This window comes from Coprinopsis cinerea, assembly GCF_000182895.1.
Source record: "Coprinopsis cinerea okayama7#130 chromosome 10 map unlocalized cont3.10, whole genome shotgun sequence".
In the NCBI taxonomy this organism is placed as follows: Eukaryota; Fungi; Basidiomycota; class Agaricomycetes; order Agaricales; family Psathyrellaceae; genus Coprinopsis; species Coprinopsis cinerea.
The window spans coordinates 586,783-600,917 of NW_003307535.1; the positions used below are offsets into that span (position 1 = coordinate 586,783).

Here is a 14,135-nt window from a genome sequence, read left to right on the forward strand (position 1 = left end):
TCGAGCACGCTGCCATCGCGTGTAGGCAGAGTGCCCCCGGACTCTTCCAGCCAATATAATCACACCGCAGCACCCAGCGTCTTAGAACAACACCACCATTGCCCCACCCTGACCACCCCACAACACTGGCCATGGCGGATGCTGGTAGATCCAAGAAACGACGCAAGCGAGGCTGCCTTTCGGGAATCATCGCCCGTATTTCTGGGAAGCACGGACAATCAGTGACGCCGCAGCCCAATGTGAAGACATTCAAACGAAGCCGGTCGTTGGAGAAAGACATGGTGTTGCTCTCTGCGATTGGTCTCCTTCAAGAATCGGGACGACTGAGGGAAGCAGTCCTGATCCTTGTTCGATTGAAGCAGAGAAACGACAACCCCCAAGGCGACTACCGGGGCATCTGTGCTCAGTTGACAACAGTCCTGCAGGCATGTGCCACTGTGTGCATCCAGCTGGCCCATTCTACACGAGACGAGCCCCAACGCGCCCAACAGGCTATCGATGAGTTCCACAGGTGCGCTTCTATCGCATGGTCAATTCGTGATAGCTAAGCATCGCCGTAAAGTGCCATTGCATTATTAAAGAACTTTGGCCATACAAAGGATGGAGTGGCCGAATCACTTGATCAAGTCACTCGTGGTATCCATTCGCTCGTATGTCGCATCCCTCTACCAAAGCGTCCATCGATATTAACCTGTGCCCACAGACCGCCCGTCATGCGCTACCGGAACCTGAGGCGACGGAGGTGGGACACCCCATCTGGAAAGCCGTGCTTGCGGCAGGGATCACCGTTCTCGATATCCTGAAAGAAGCTAGCGAAGCAGCTGATGTGCCGGTTCTCAAAGGGGTCGTGGGGTCAGTACTGAGCCTCTTCAAAGCTGTCCAGGTGGGTTGCGAATCTAGTTGAAGGTTGAAGGTTCAACCTCTAATGTTCTCTCTCGTGTCCCAAGCAAACGCAATTCAACTACAATGACATGTATGCGCTGGCATGCCAGGCGGGCGAGCTTGTTATCAATGTCGCTGAGGCGTGCTCCAGTATGGGCAACATCCCGGAGGAGGTCGAGAGACTTGTTTTACGATTTGAAGCGTGCGTCGTTTCGGTGGCCGTGTGCGCTGTTGTCCTTCTTAGACTCTCTGCAGGAACCTGCGTCCCGTCGTCCAACGTTGTCAAGAATTAAGTCAGAAGAATGTCTTTTGGTGCTTTCTACAGAACAGCAACCACAAACAGGAGCTTGATAAACTCGCTGGAGACGTGACTGCTGCTGTCCAGCTATTCCAGGTATGGCATCCACCATGCGATTGAGATCCTCTACTAACCAGATTCCCTTTTCAGAATTCGAACCTCATCCAATTACAAGTCAGGATCGAACGTGTGGCTGAACAAGTTGGTGAGTTATGCTGTGTGGGTCAGAGTTTCCAAATCCTGACAGCACACCTAGATCATGTTGCTTTTAAACAGCTACCAGAACACCCAGATGTGAGCGCCCTGCGAGGGGAATACTTCCCTGGGAGTCGGGAAGACAGCGTGAAATTCATATCGGACTGGTTTTCCAAATCGAAGGAAGCCGTCCTTTGGTTACATGGTCCAGCAGGAATGGGCAAGTCAACGCTAGCCCACCACTGCGTACAGGAGCTCCGCACGTGTGACCGACTCGCAGCATCAGCCTTCATCACAGCAATCCCCTCGGACAACCTGGGGCCAGAGACCTTGGTCAAGATGTTGGCGTCTGAGATTGGCAAGCTGCACCCGCGTGCAGTTCCCGCCATCCTAACTGCTACCAAGACCTGCGCCGGGTTGCACTTGGAGACCCACTTGGAACGGTACATCCACCAGCCTCTCCGCTCGCTCTCGTATCCCTACCCCCTCGTCATCATCATCGATGCTTTGGACGAATGGAAGCATTACCGCAGCTTCATCCGTATCCTTCCACATGTGGATTCTTCTATCGTTCGGTTCATCGTCACCAGCCGACGGCCCGCGCTGGATTCAGTCCTCGATGATCTCAATGGCACGCGGTACGAGATGTACGCCCTACCCCAGGCGTCCGAGGATGCCTTGAAAGCCTACGTCCAGCATCGTCTTGACCGAGTGAACTGGGGAGATGGTGGGAGGCCTGATGGCAGGTCCGCTGAGCTGATCGCGCGCAAAGCAGACGGGCTATTCATATGGGTGGCGACTGTGTTCTCCATTCTCGACAACAGCCTTGATAGCGAGACCCCTAAACAGCGACTGGAACAGATCATGCGCTCGCATCGGAACGTCTCCGCTGCCGAAGGACTTCAGAAGCTGTACGGCGATGCCATCCGCCGCCTGTTCCCCACAGACCAAAATCAGGAAGACTTTCGTGACTTTTTTGGGCTCACCGCAGTACTTCAAGAAACGATGTCGGTCTCCGAGTTCGCGTCATTGTCAGGGCTAACCCCCACTATGATCAAGGGAATTCAGTCGCGTTTGTCCGCTCTCAGAACCCGTGGGTTGTTTGATCAAGACAATGTGCGGCCTGCCTCAACCCTGTACCACCTTTCCTTCATCGAATTCATCCATTCCGAGGCCTCAAGCGCCACGCCCCCACTCTTCTCCATCTCCCAACGCCAGTGTCATTCGCTCATGGGTGAGCGCTGCCTGGAGCTGACCTTTCAGGGCTTCCTCCCGTATCCCGCCGCTCACACTCTCCCTCAGCCCCGCGGTGCTCGTCGCTACGCCTGTCGCTTTTGGCCATTGCACGTGTCCACTGGTACTGGACGTCTGCCCATGGAGTGGGCTACAACAACTCACTCGAAGCTGCTGGCGGGTGTGGAGACAAATGGAGCCTTGGAGCAGTGGGGTACAATGGTCGGAAAGCTTCTCTATCCCGACATTGAATTGGAGAAGGGAGAAGGAACCCAAGATATGGAAGAGGTGCTTGTCCGTCTCGCCCGACTGGTGCGTCGGCGCGAGGGCAGTGCTACACCCTTCCAGATGCAGTGCCTCGAAATAGCGATACGCTTGCGACCCGATGGTCCGAAAGCTTGGGACAGGTTGGGATGGTGCCATCAGGATCTGTTTGAGCAGACTTGCGATCTTGCGCATGTAAATGCTGCCGTTGAGGTGCGGTCCCATCTGTTTGAACAGTGTCCTTTGTCACATCCGAGTCGGTCTGAATGGTTAGAAAATTACACCGCTAGTCTTCTGACCCGCTTCGAACACAGAGGACAAAGTTCCGATCTCGAAGCAACGATTACCTTGTCCAAGCGCTGGCTAAGTGACCAGGAATGCGATCGTCGAAGCAGTATCTGGGTATTGACCCACCTTGCGAACGCCCTCGAGGCGCGCTTTGGGCAGGCTGGAACCAGGTCCGACCTCGAGGAAGCGATCACGCTGCATCAAGAGGCGCTGGAACTCAGACCGGCACCTCATCCAGGCCGCTCTTCCTCGCTCAACAACCTTGCAAACGCCCTCAAGGCGCGCTTTGAGCAGGCTGGAACCAGGTCCAACCTCGAGGAAGCGATCACGCTGTATCGAGAGGCGCTGCAACTCAGACCAGCACCTCATCCAGACCGGCCTTCCTCGCTCAACAACCTTGCAAACGCCCTCAAGGCGCGCTTTGAGCAGGCTGGAACCATGTCCGACCTCGAGGAAGCAATCCGGCTGCATCGAGACGCGCTGGAACTCACACCAGCACCTCATCCAGACCGCTCTTCCTCGCTTGGCAACCTTGCAAGCGCCCTCTTCAGGCGCTTTGAGCAGGCTGGAACCATGTCCGACCTCGAGGAAGCAATCCGGCTGCATCGAGAGGCGCTGGAACTCACACCAGCACCTCGTCCAGACCGCTCTTTGTCGCTCAACAACCTTGCAAGCGCCCTCCTTATGCGCTTTGAACAGGCTGGAACCATGTCCGACCTCGAGGAGGCGATCCGGCTGTATCGAGAGGCGTTGGCAACCTGGCCACCAGGTCATCCGTATCGCCTCTATTCGCTACATAACCTTGGATCTTCTCTCCTGTCCTTATTCCGTTTCTCCGGCTCAGAGAATGACATTGACGAAGCAGTTGACCTACTCGAGGAAGTGTTGGCTCTGCGACCAATGCCCCATCCTCTCCGTCCAGGAACTCTTCGTCGTCTTGCTGATGCCCTGGAGGCTCGTTTCAATTTCAAGGGTGTGGTTGAGGATCGAGACGAGGCGGTCCGACTTCGTGCAGAAATCGAGATGTCGCACAACCAATAGCATTCTGAAATCTGATATACCCTTCTAGACATTTGTACTTCTCGCTTTGCTCGTGTATTGCGGTAGCTATGAATCCTTTTTCTCGAAGGTCATCTCTTATCAGACTGTTCCCATTCTTCCTTTGTTATTCGCAATACGTTATGCACCATGACCAATATGACAGCCATATGTCTCTACGCTCTGAGAACCTCTGAATCCTCCTCATGGAGCCTAGTAGGAGGCGCACTGCCTATGAAAGCTAAGCCGAAGGAATGGCCACGACTTAAGTTAAAGCACGAGTTGATTGGCCAAGGTGGAAACATATCAAGATGAACTTTGGTATCAGATTGTCTAGTTTGCTGCGTTCACTCAGCTAACAGGACGTTCCAACTCTACAAATCTGGCCCCAGCCGTACCATGTAGACCCCATCAGAGTACATAGCATTGTCACCAACATCCATCCCTTCCGGTCGAGGACCAACCGTACTCCTCCAACCATTCCAAGACGTCTTCCTCCATGCGTATCTATCGGGGAGCGTGACTTTGAAGCTTATGTCGACAGACGGTGGCACGGGATAATTTGTATGGTCGGTGGGGTATGCTTGAACGACGCCATAATAATATATCCTGACTCGGCGAAGCTGAGGTTCTGGTGGGGACGTTGCTGGCTTGACTCGAGCACAGACGAGTCGATGAATGTCGGCACGCCAAATCACCTCCGAATCTGTCTGTAACTCCAATTCCTCCAGGTGCGGGAGGTACTTGGTTCCCATGAGCAACTCCATAACCTCGTCAAAGTCAAGGTCCCCTGCGGCGACCATGTTGAGTTTGCGTAATTGAGGGCAACCCTCGAAAAGCATTTTCGCGTGCTCGACGGTGTCGACGGGGAATTTGTCCAAGTCGAGTTCGTGAAGCTTGGAGAACAGAGAAGTGATTTCTTTCCTGGCCGACCATTCGGGAATTCGTGGGCCAAACCAGGTAGGTATTTCGAGGCGGAGGGCTGTGAGTTTGGGGTAGTCGAAGGCTTCCAGAGTGTGGTAGACGAGGATGTCCATGGAGAATTCGTCGAATGATATCGAGAGGGATTCGAGGTTGGGCATGATGATTCGCTCGTTGTCCGAAGAGCTTTCCTGCGATGGCTCTTCGGGAAAGAAGGAGGAGAAGCCGCACTCTGAAAGCGAGAGGGTACGGAGCTTGTTCCACCGTTTCATGACTTTGGGTACACCATCTGGATCCAAGCAGTCCATCGCAAAATGTGCTAGATTCTCGACAGGAAAGCTAAGGCGCTCTACGCTGAGTCCTGTGTTGGAAACATCGACTGTGTGTAACTGGGAGCATGCGGGGAAGAGGGTCACCGCCTTGGTTCTCGTTGGTGCGTTGGGATCGATTTCGTCGTGCGCCTCTATGATGACCGAGTGCAGTTGACGGAACGTCTTGTCAGTGAAGGGCGAGTGAGGTAAGATATGTTCCAGGGAGCTTGAAAGAAGCGTAAGGTGGTGTAGTCGTGGGGCAATGGGTTTGAAAAACGTCTTGAGCGCGCTGCGAACGTCTTTCCACACCGTGAGATCCTCGTCAAACGACCCCAGATCGAGGTAGAGGTACAATGGGGCCTTTCGAGAGCGAGTAATCCACGCTTTGGTCCACCCCAGGTACTTCCGCCTAAGATTTGGGTCCGAAAACCAAACTGGCTTGCGGAGGCGACTTCGCCGACGGGGGCCCATGACGCAAATCCTATTCCAAAGGCGCGCTGTGGATAAGGCAATGTCCCGCCAGCGCGAGCAGACTGCGGTAAGTCGCAGCAAACCCCGGATATCATGGCACTGGTTCAAATCTGTCGGCACAGTGAACAGAAATATTTCTTGCAGAATATCGTCGGGGATCCGTCGCATAGGGGATAAGATGAGCTGGCAGAGCTGCTTGATTTCGGACTGGTGGTTCAATTGCGCCTGGAGCTCTTCAATGTTGTCTTCCGTGGCGTCCAAAAGCTCACGAATACGCGCTATTTGGGCTTCTGTCGGGACTGCATTGGAATCTACAAGTCGATTGACGTCTGGGGAACTATCCATCGCGACTCGCAAGTGATACTGTCACATCATAAGCGCCGGTTTCTTGGTCTTGTTGACAACGTCGATGAGCAATTCACCTTTGAATCTCTTCACAGGACCTTGAAATGCAGAGCCAGCCGGTCACGGATAGTCGGATGGGAAGCAACGCGTGAGAGGAGGTAAAGGCGAGCGCTGAAGGAACGAAAGCGCGTCGCGTCATGATCAGAGCGAGGAGACTTCCGTGATCGGGTTACGATCAGTTTCAATCTCAGTCATTTTGGCCGCTTCGGCCTGCGGGCGCTTAAATTTAACCGAGAAAGGGACAGGAAAGAAACGTTTGGCGAAGGCTATGCCAAGCGGCTGGCCGTTCCAAGGACACCATTCACCTTACCATTGCTTTTCCCCGATTGTCCTTCGTCGACAGGCGTAGGGAGCATCATCAGCTGTCCGACCTTCGCGCGTAGATCCCTCATGATCTGCTGCCAGTGGACGGCGCAGCGCCGTAGCCTTGATGCTGGAACAATAAGGCGAAGCACAAAGAATGATGGTCGCAGCTAAAATATTTAGTGGACTATACAAGGACACAAGGACCTACCGTGTGTACCCACTGTGGTTAAAGATGTGCAGGGTCTGTGACGAAAGTTCGATCCAACAAGCTACTGGCGCTGATATTGTGTACAGCGGTTGACAAAAATAGACATTGGCGAGACACTCAATGATCTTGTTGGCAGATATCTGTGTATTTGAGGGCCCGATGTATGGGCGCGACACCGCCAGACCGGCGCTTACTTGACTGTATAAAGGGCTGAGGGTATCCCACCCTCATCGATAGAGAACTAGCTCCAAAGCACAGTGATTCCTACACTACTAGAGAAGGAGTTCTAGACGTTAAAGCATGCGCGTCCACGTTATCGTCAAGTCTCTCGTCGTCGTATTGGCGGGACTCAAATACACGTCCGCTTACCACGTACGTCACCCAACGCCTCACTTTCTCTCCAACAGTTCTTCTCAACAATACACATTCAGAATGACTACGCCAACGACCTCGCCGCGCGCGACTTCCTCTACGAAGCCAGGGACCTCGTCGACGCTGAGTCCCTGTGGACCAGGGAAGACATCCTGAGCGAGTTCACCACTCGCGAGCTCCTCGAGGAGATTTTCGAGAGACATGGTGGTGCCTCTGGTGGACGGCCCAAGATTAAAATTAGCGACTCCAGGGAAGCACCGATCAAAGATCCTCCAAGTCCTACAAGCCCTCTCTCGGACATTATCGACCAGTTCCCCTCGCCACCTTCTCGTCGTAGGAAACCTTGAGCGACGCCTTGATCCACAGCTCTCGTTGTATCTAGGCTAGTAGGCACAGTTTTAGAGATGACTGTGATATTACGAGCGACTAATATATTGCTTGCCGATTTCGACTTTTCCTTTCTCGACCATGGTCAATATGACATCTTCGGGCTGTTAGTGTACGGGCGCCTATCACCATCTGATGAGCGTCTTCCCTTCCATTCTATACGGCATTTTTTGTACATCGCGCCCGAGCGCAACAGCTATACCAGCCGTCTCTCCACCCTTGACTAAGTTATTCATGCACTTCCATCCCCATTTCGTGAAGAACCCTGAGTGATCACTGTTCCAAAAGTATTACGAAGTCACCGCAACGCACTACATACATAGCAGACATTCCCACCATCTACACAGCACCCAATCAAAAGGGTGAACAAACAATGTATTCTGATTTGAAACAGGCATCCAACAAGAAAGAAACAAATGGGTAGATCGATGTATGATACAAAATACTAATTGTGCAAGAGATGAAGCTGGACTATCCAAACAAAAAACGCAAGATGATTCGTAGTAATTAAAAGGAGCAACAACAACACGGTTCCGCATGCCGGGTTGGGATGTGTCCAGAACGGTAGTAAAAGAACAAGTAAGCACCGGGTAGCATGAGACAGGATTGAGATTGATAGACAGAGATGAAGGTGAAATGGAGTAGAAAGCCAAGCCATATTGTTCGAGAGAGGAAGGAAATAGAGAAGAGAAAGGGAACAGAGAAAAAAGCTGAGCTGTGACTCCGAAGAACGACGAAAGGAGGCCACGCGAGCGAAAAAAGAGCTGTCAAAAAGTCCCTACATCAAATCTGCTCGGCGCAAGTGCTCTCGAAGGATGGATTCTTCGACTATGATTCATCAAAGGCACCGCAGATAATCAGAATCCAGTGGGTTTGGAGAAGAAGCGAGTTGTCAGTATTGAGGTATCTATAGCACAAGAACCAAAGAACCCACCAGCTCCAAGCGTCACCGCAGTGGACCGTGTATCCTATAAAAGTAAGAACGTCAGCTAAGGCCATAACCCGCAGGACCCATAGCGGGCGCGAAGCCACGCCAAGAGGAAGCAGAAAGAACCTAGGCAAAAAGAAGACATACAATGACTGATGTAAGATGCACATAGAACGGGCGTTGAACTGGCGAATGCTGGCGGGCAATCTCCTTGAAATGCTGTTGGAAATCTTCAAGAGGTTGGTTTAGTGCGCTGGTCCGCGCGAAGAAGGCGGGGAGAGGTACATACATTTCGTGGCCGTCGTATGATCGTTTTTCCTATCGCCGTAGCTTGGTACCGAGTCCCTTATCCGCACACCTCGGGAAAGCTTGGCTTGTAGGAGATCGCATTTGTTCAGGACTAGAATTGTGAGGGGAGATGGTTGAGAAACCGAGCTTAGACGACATGGTTTGCTGTGCACTTACATAGGATGAGCTGTGTTCGCGATAGAAGTTTGCACGCGCACACCGATCGCCACAGTAGATAGCTATCTTCAAGTCGATTGACACGCTTGTCTTCGGCCAACTTCTCGTCAAATGGCGATACTGAGGAATATCAATAAGTTTGAATATCAGGGAAGAAAGATGGTTAACTCACTTGGTCTAAAACGAGACAAAGGTTGGCTCACTTGAGCAGGTAGTACAGGGAGTGAGTTGGAAGTACTTACGCCAAAAAGATGATCGCGTCGACTGAGAAGCGATTAGAACGGGCAACGTTGAGTGGTGTGGGGGTGTGCATACCGTCATCAAAGTAAGGATACCACGCGCCTCGCTACGATGTGTGGGTCATAAGATCACTGGTCCGAGGAAACCCTACTCACACTACTTCTCGTGCCTCCCACATCGTATAACCTCCATTCTTGACCCACCGTCCGACCTGTAACAGTCATCAGATCGAAGGGACTCGAGAAGGCACCATTGATGAACTCACCATGGTCAAAGATGTACTTGTATTCTTGTACACCGAGTGTTCTTAGACGGGCTCGAATCACATCATCGTCAGTCGGTTGGTAGAACCTCGATGCTATTCGGTCTGCATCTGGGATGAAGCTAAAGAAAGTTAGATCATGTCCATGTCAATTAACCCACACCGGAACTTACTATCCCGGTTGGTCCTCCAACCGAAGCTTTCGCCGAATCATCATCTCGTTAATGATTGGGTCCTCCCAAAGTATCTTGATATCCTCTCGGCAACTCTCCAGCGTCTCCGCAATTTCATCCACCCAATCGCGGTTTCCCCTCGATGGCGACGTTGCCACAGGGCTGGAGTTGCTGTCCGAGTCTGTTTGTGTGGTCGACCGTAGTGTCCGGAATTTCGTAAGGGCAGACTTCCAACCATTCGAAGAATGAATCCCGAATTCACCACGACGCCCTCCCTCCATATATTCTGCAAATGGGGCAGCAGACGTCTCGTTCGTGGAATGCAGCTCGAGACTAGCCGAACCTAGCCGCGCCTCGAGGTCCTTCTGAACACGTTCCAAATGCGCGAGGTCGGTTCGCAACCGTCGGTGAAGCTCTGTGAATGCCAGTCTGGGCAGGCTTCTGGGGACGACCTGAAGGTCTTCTTGTGAATCATCGTTGACCATTGGGTAGTCGAACATCTCGGCATTGAGGTGTTCGAGGATAACATTGACGTTCCGGATGAGGTTGAGGAAGATCACCGAGCGCCAGGAAGCCCGCTCCTCTGCCCATTCCTTCCGTGCATAGGTCAACTGGAAGTCTATAGAAAAATAAGAATACAATATCAATAAGATATACGTTTGGAAACTCACTTTTGAGTGTGGCCGTCTTCCCACTTTCACTCTGACCTGTAACACAAACGATAGTCGCATCTCGTATTGTTTTCGCGCATTGAGATGTGCCGCTTACCCAATAGCAACAGTTTGACGGGCCTCTTCTTCTTTTTGTCAGCTTCTCTCTCCCTCCTCAACCTCTCGTCGATCTCATCGCTGATCTTCTTCGCCTCTGCCTCTGCAGCAAGCCGTAGTCGTCGTTGTTCAGGGGTTTCGTCGGGTGGCGGTGCGAGTGCCCGTGCCAACGGGTCGTCGTCGTCGTGGTCGGCAGGCGACCCCCGACCCCCGGCCGGTTTGGAAGAGATTGGGGCGCAAATTTTGAAAAGAAAGGGGAGGGGGAAGGGGGAGACACAGTCGTGAAGAGTGTTCGTCTTTCAAGAAAGTGTTCGGAGGGATCACTTCATGGTGTCAAGGTCCCATAACCACGTCGGTGGCAATCCGTAACCGCCCTTTCCCACCACACAAAATTTACATAAAAACACACAATTCTGCCCGTTCCAAATCTGGTTTCATTGGATTACAGCAACTCACAGCAATACCGGCGTCTTCTTGTGATGTGGGCGAGCTCTATCCTGCCCTTGGCGACCAAAGTGATTAGAATCAACGCTATGAATAGCTTTTTGAATGGTTTTTTTAGCCTGGCCCCAGCCTGCTTTCTTCGGAAGTTGGCCCTTGAAAGTCCGGGTGATTCACCACCCGGCAGCACTATCTTATCGCTAGACACCACGGGCATATGAGATGAGTCGCATGGATGGAATGCGAAATGCAGCAGCCAACTCACCATCTGAACAACCAAGTGCTGTAGAGAACCTGCGCAACCACAGCACTCCTCGAAGCCTCGCCCTCGATGAGCAATAATTGCTAATGTACAAAAAGAAGAACGGCCTAAGTTTGCAAAGATTGCCAAGGCGTTGCTGCGCACCCGCGGCGGCGGGGATAGACCAACGATGACCTAATATTCCCAAGCGGCTAGCGGAATAAGCGCTCAAAACCACCGCTTCCCTCACCCCTCCCCGCATCTTCGATTTTGATGGAAAAGAACTCAATTGAGCTCTGCGAACCTGATGATCCAGGGCGGCAGGAAAGCCCCACTGCACCCTGGTCCTATTACTTACATGAGCAAGCCTCTCTTGAGCTTCGATTTCGACATCAGAATTTTTAATTTTCAAGAGGCCTGAGTTACTTTCAGGAGTGCACCCGGTCGTTCCTTCATAATAGACGTCAGTCATCTCACCACGAGGGAAAACCCGACCGCACTTGGCCGATCGACTGATACTGATATACATCCTCTTCTCCAACGGAAGTAAATCTTGTCCTTGATCTTCCTATACTGAGTCAGGCTCATCAACAAAATCTGGAGACCGGATCGGAATGTTGGGCGCGCTACTAAGTAGTACTAGCCAAGGTTGACTGAGAAGTTGGTATCAGCAATCTCCAGGTAGTCCGACATCAACTTGACGGAACTCGGGGGTCTTGGACAATCGGAGGATAGATAGCAGCGACGGAGTAGAATTACATAGCGTGCATGCGGTCCTCCACGATTCGCGGGAATGCTGGCGCCATCCATTGGCCAAAGTATGAGCGCTGGTTTGGTGAGCGCCATTTCATCATCGGAGGGGATGTCTAGGAAGAAATGCTCAGAACCGCCCTGGGGTTTCTGCGTCAGACTCACGCCATACGAATTCGTCAATCATGCAACCCGTCTCTGACTGAACCTCTCGCTCCGTCGTTCCAGGAATGAAATCAGCTTTTCAGGCACAACAGACAAGCAAGGAAAGATAACAGCCCACAGTGATGTACAGTTGTCAGCGTCATGTACGGCAATGGAGGGAGGGGGATGTTGTAAGTGGCGATCTATGAAGACAGCTGTCAGTGTCAGTGTCAATGATTAGGAACTTGAAAGGGAACGCCTCATCTGGATACTAACGCGCTCTCCTAGTCTCGCGGGCACAGGGCGATGTTCAACGCACACTCAAACCATTGAATTACACTCACGTCCCCAAATGCAGGTACATCACACAACATGCCTAAAAGTTAAAAGTACAGTGGGAGTGAAGAGAAAGGCCATACGCATAGGGAAAGGGGGAAAAATGACTTCGTTTCTTGTACAACTACACTTGAAGATGCAGGCGTTCACGTTGAGAGAAAGGGAATGAAGAGAAAAAGAAAGGATATAATACACCGTTCGAAGAGGAAACCAGCCACCTACTCGGTCCGCTGGCGCTTGCCGTCCCTCTCCTCAGCGTTCTCGGCTGGTGCAGCGCTGGCGGCTGGCGCCTCACCACCTTCCTCTTCACTCCGTCGCTTGGTGCCAGCCGCGGTAGCTTCATCCTTGGGAGCAGCACTCTGGCGGCCTCGAAGGAGCTCCAGCTCAGCCTCTAACCGCTGTCGCGCGGTCCGCTCCTCGTCCCACAGCCGCTTCACCTCCTCCAACTGCGCCTGGAGATCACCCATGGCCTGATCCATGAGCAGCTTCTCCAGCGTCCACTTTTCAATGTTCCGCGCCTCGTTCTCCTTCAGGTGGTGGATGTACTGGACGGCACGAGCGAGAATGGCACCTTTGGCCTTCTCACCTGTTCCATTTGGAACGATGCGGCCAAGCTCGTTGATGCCCTCGTTGATGTTCCCTCGCCGACGGCGTTCAACCTCTTTCTGTAAACAGAAAGAATCAGATATCACACGTCTATGATTGAGAATATGTAGATCTTACGTGGTTGTCTTTTCTTTGGCGAGCCCACTCATCGGTACCGATTGCAGGGTTTCGTTGGCGTCGACCACCAGTCGTCGTAGGAGCAGGGGTAGCAGCAGGTGCAGGTTGTGGTGGTGGCTGGGCGGGCTGGGCAGAGGTAGACGCCTGAGCATTGGGGTCGGTTGGAACTGGCGCGGGTTGAGTGGGTGGCTTCCCGGCACCATCGGCTGGAGGCTGCTGCCCCTGTACAGGGGTGGGTGCAACCTGCATCGCGACGGCAGCGGTGAGTTGATTTAGGGTAGGGGGACCGCGGGGATGTGATGATGGGCCAGGTTCGTTGATACCTGGGATACCGGCGGGTGGCGGATACTGCAGACCTTGTTGAGGGTACTGCGAGAGATTGGAAAGGGCCTGAGCAGCATCCTGCTTCTGATTCGCAGGATCAAGCTGTTAAAGGATCGTCATAAGCAATCACGATAGGCATGAACAAAGAGCAGAGATCAAAAAGAAACATGCAGTCCAGATGTCCAGATCTCCCCGTGACCGTGCTCTGTGCGCCCGTGGTCGCGGAACGCGGTCATTAGCATCACGTGTGGGGGAGACACAAGTCCGCGACGGACGCCGGTGAAGGTGCGAATATCTGAGCCACTCTAAGTAGCCGGAAGAACGAATATGAGCATCTTCGATCCAGGAAACAAAATGGATGGGACATACTACAGAAGGAAACACTCCAGGAAGAGATCGCAGGATCTTCAGCAAGGCATTAGGCTCAATCCCAGTGATGCCATTAAATAGTTGTTGCTGGTATTCGTATGGTGCCGTTCCCGGTGCAGGCTGAGGCACAGGAGGCGCCGCTGCAGCTGCTGTGGCCTGTGCGGGTGCGGGGGGAGGAGGTGGAACAGCGGGAGGTTGCTGTTGCTGCTGTGGCTGTTGTTGTTCTGGTGCAGCCGATGCCATCGTTAACTAAGTTTCGTCGTCCAGAAATGTCGGTCTAACTTGTCCTATACAAGCGACAAGACTATTGGCGAATGGAGTGAATCAATCGAGGGTTTCAGGTGGTTGGCTCTTCTCGTTGAGCTCGAAAAGGTCAGCGATGACCGAGTCTTC

The 14,135-nt window shown here is 52.6% G+C and overlaps 5 protein-coding genes across 5 annotated transcripts; 2 read left to right on the forward strand and 3 right to left on the reverse strand.

The window, feature by feature from the left end:
* Positions 1–131: 131 nt before the first annotated feature.
* Positions 132–4,201, forward strand: CC1G_01653 (hypothetical protein; the record flags this gene model as incomplete). Its single annotated transcript, XM_001833924.1, has 7 exons — positions 132–511; positions 563–650; positions 704–883; positions 948–1,084; positions 1,138–1,276; positions 1,331–1,385; positions 1,437–4,201. 7 exons carry the CDS (start codon positions 132–134, stop codon positions 4,199–4,201), a joined length of 3,744 nt encoding a protein of 1,247 aa, XP_001833976.1.
* A 371-nt stretch (positions 4,202–4,572) lies between these two features.
* CC1G_01654 (hypothetical protein) lies at positions 4,573–6,246 on the reverse strand (the record flags this gene model as incomplete). The annotated part of the gene is made up of 1 exon (XM_001833925.1): positions 4,573–6,246. One exon carries the CDS (start codon positions 6,244–6,246, stop codon positions 4,573–4,575), a length of 1,674 nt encoding a protein of 557 aa, XP_001833977.1.
* An 874-nt stretch (positions 6,247–7,120) lies between these two features.
* On the forward strand, positions 7,121–7,539 carry CC1G_01655 (hypothetical protein; the record flags this gene model as incomplete). The annotated part of the gene is made up of 2 exons (XM_001833926.1): positions 7,121–7,192; positions 7,252–7,539. The coding sequence occupies 2 exons, from the start codon at positions 7,121–7,123 to the stop codon at positions 7,537–7,539; spliced, it is 360 nt and encodes a 119-aa protein (XP_001833978.1).
* Positions 7,540–8,407: 868 nt separating this feature from the next.
* On the reverse strand, positions 8,408–11,942 carry CC1G_01656 (hypothetical protein; the record flags this gene model as incomplete). Its single annotated transcript, XM_001833927.2, has 16 exons — positions 8,408–8,547; positions 8,582–8,633; positions 8,655–8,737; positions 8,797–8,907; positions 8,973–9,092; positions 9,145–9,170; positions 9,215–9,318; positions 9,368–9,423; positions 9,478–9,596; positions 9,648–10,266; positions 10,319–10,354; positions 10,416–10,710; positions 10,871–10,906; positions 11,121–11,291; positions 11,455–11,664; positions 11,856–11,942. 16 exons carry the CDS (start codon positions 11,940–11,942, stop codon positions 8,408–8,410), a joined length of 2,265 nt encoding a protein of 754 aa, XP_001833979.2.
* A 602-nt stretch (positions 11,943–12,544) lies between these two features.
* CC1G_01657 (hypothetical protein) lies at positions 12,545–13,985 on the reverse strand (the record flags this gene model as incomplete). The annotated part of the gene is made up of 4 exons (XM_001833928.2): positions 12,545–12,991; positions 13,050–13,475; positions 13,541–13,678; positions 13,743–13,985. 4 exons carry the CDS (start codon positions 13,983–13,985, stop codon positions 12,545–12,547), a joined length of 1,254 nt encoding a protein of 417 aa, XP_001833980.2.
* Between the last annotated feature and the right edge of the window lie 150 nt (positions 13,986–14,135).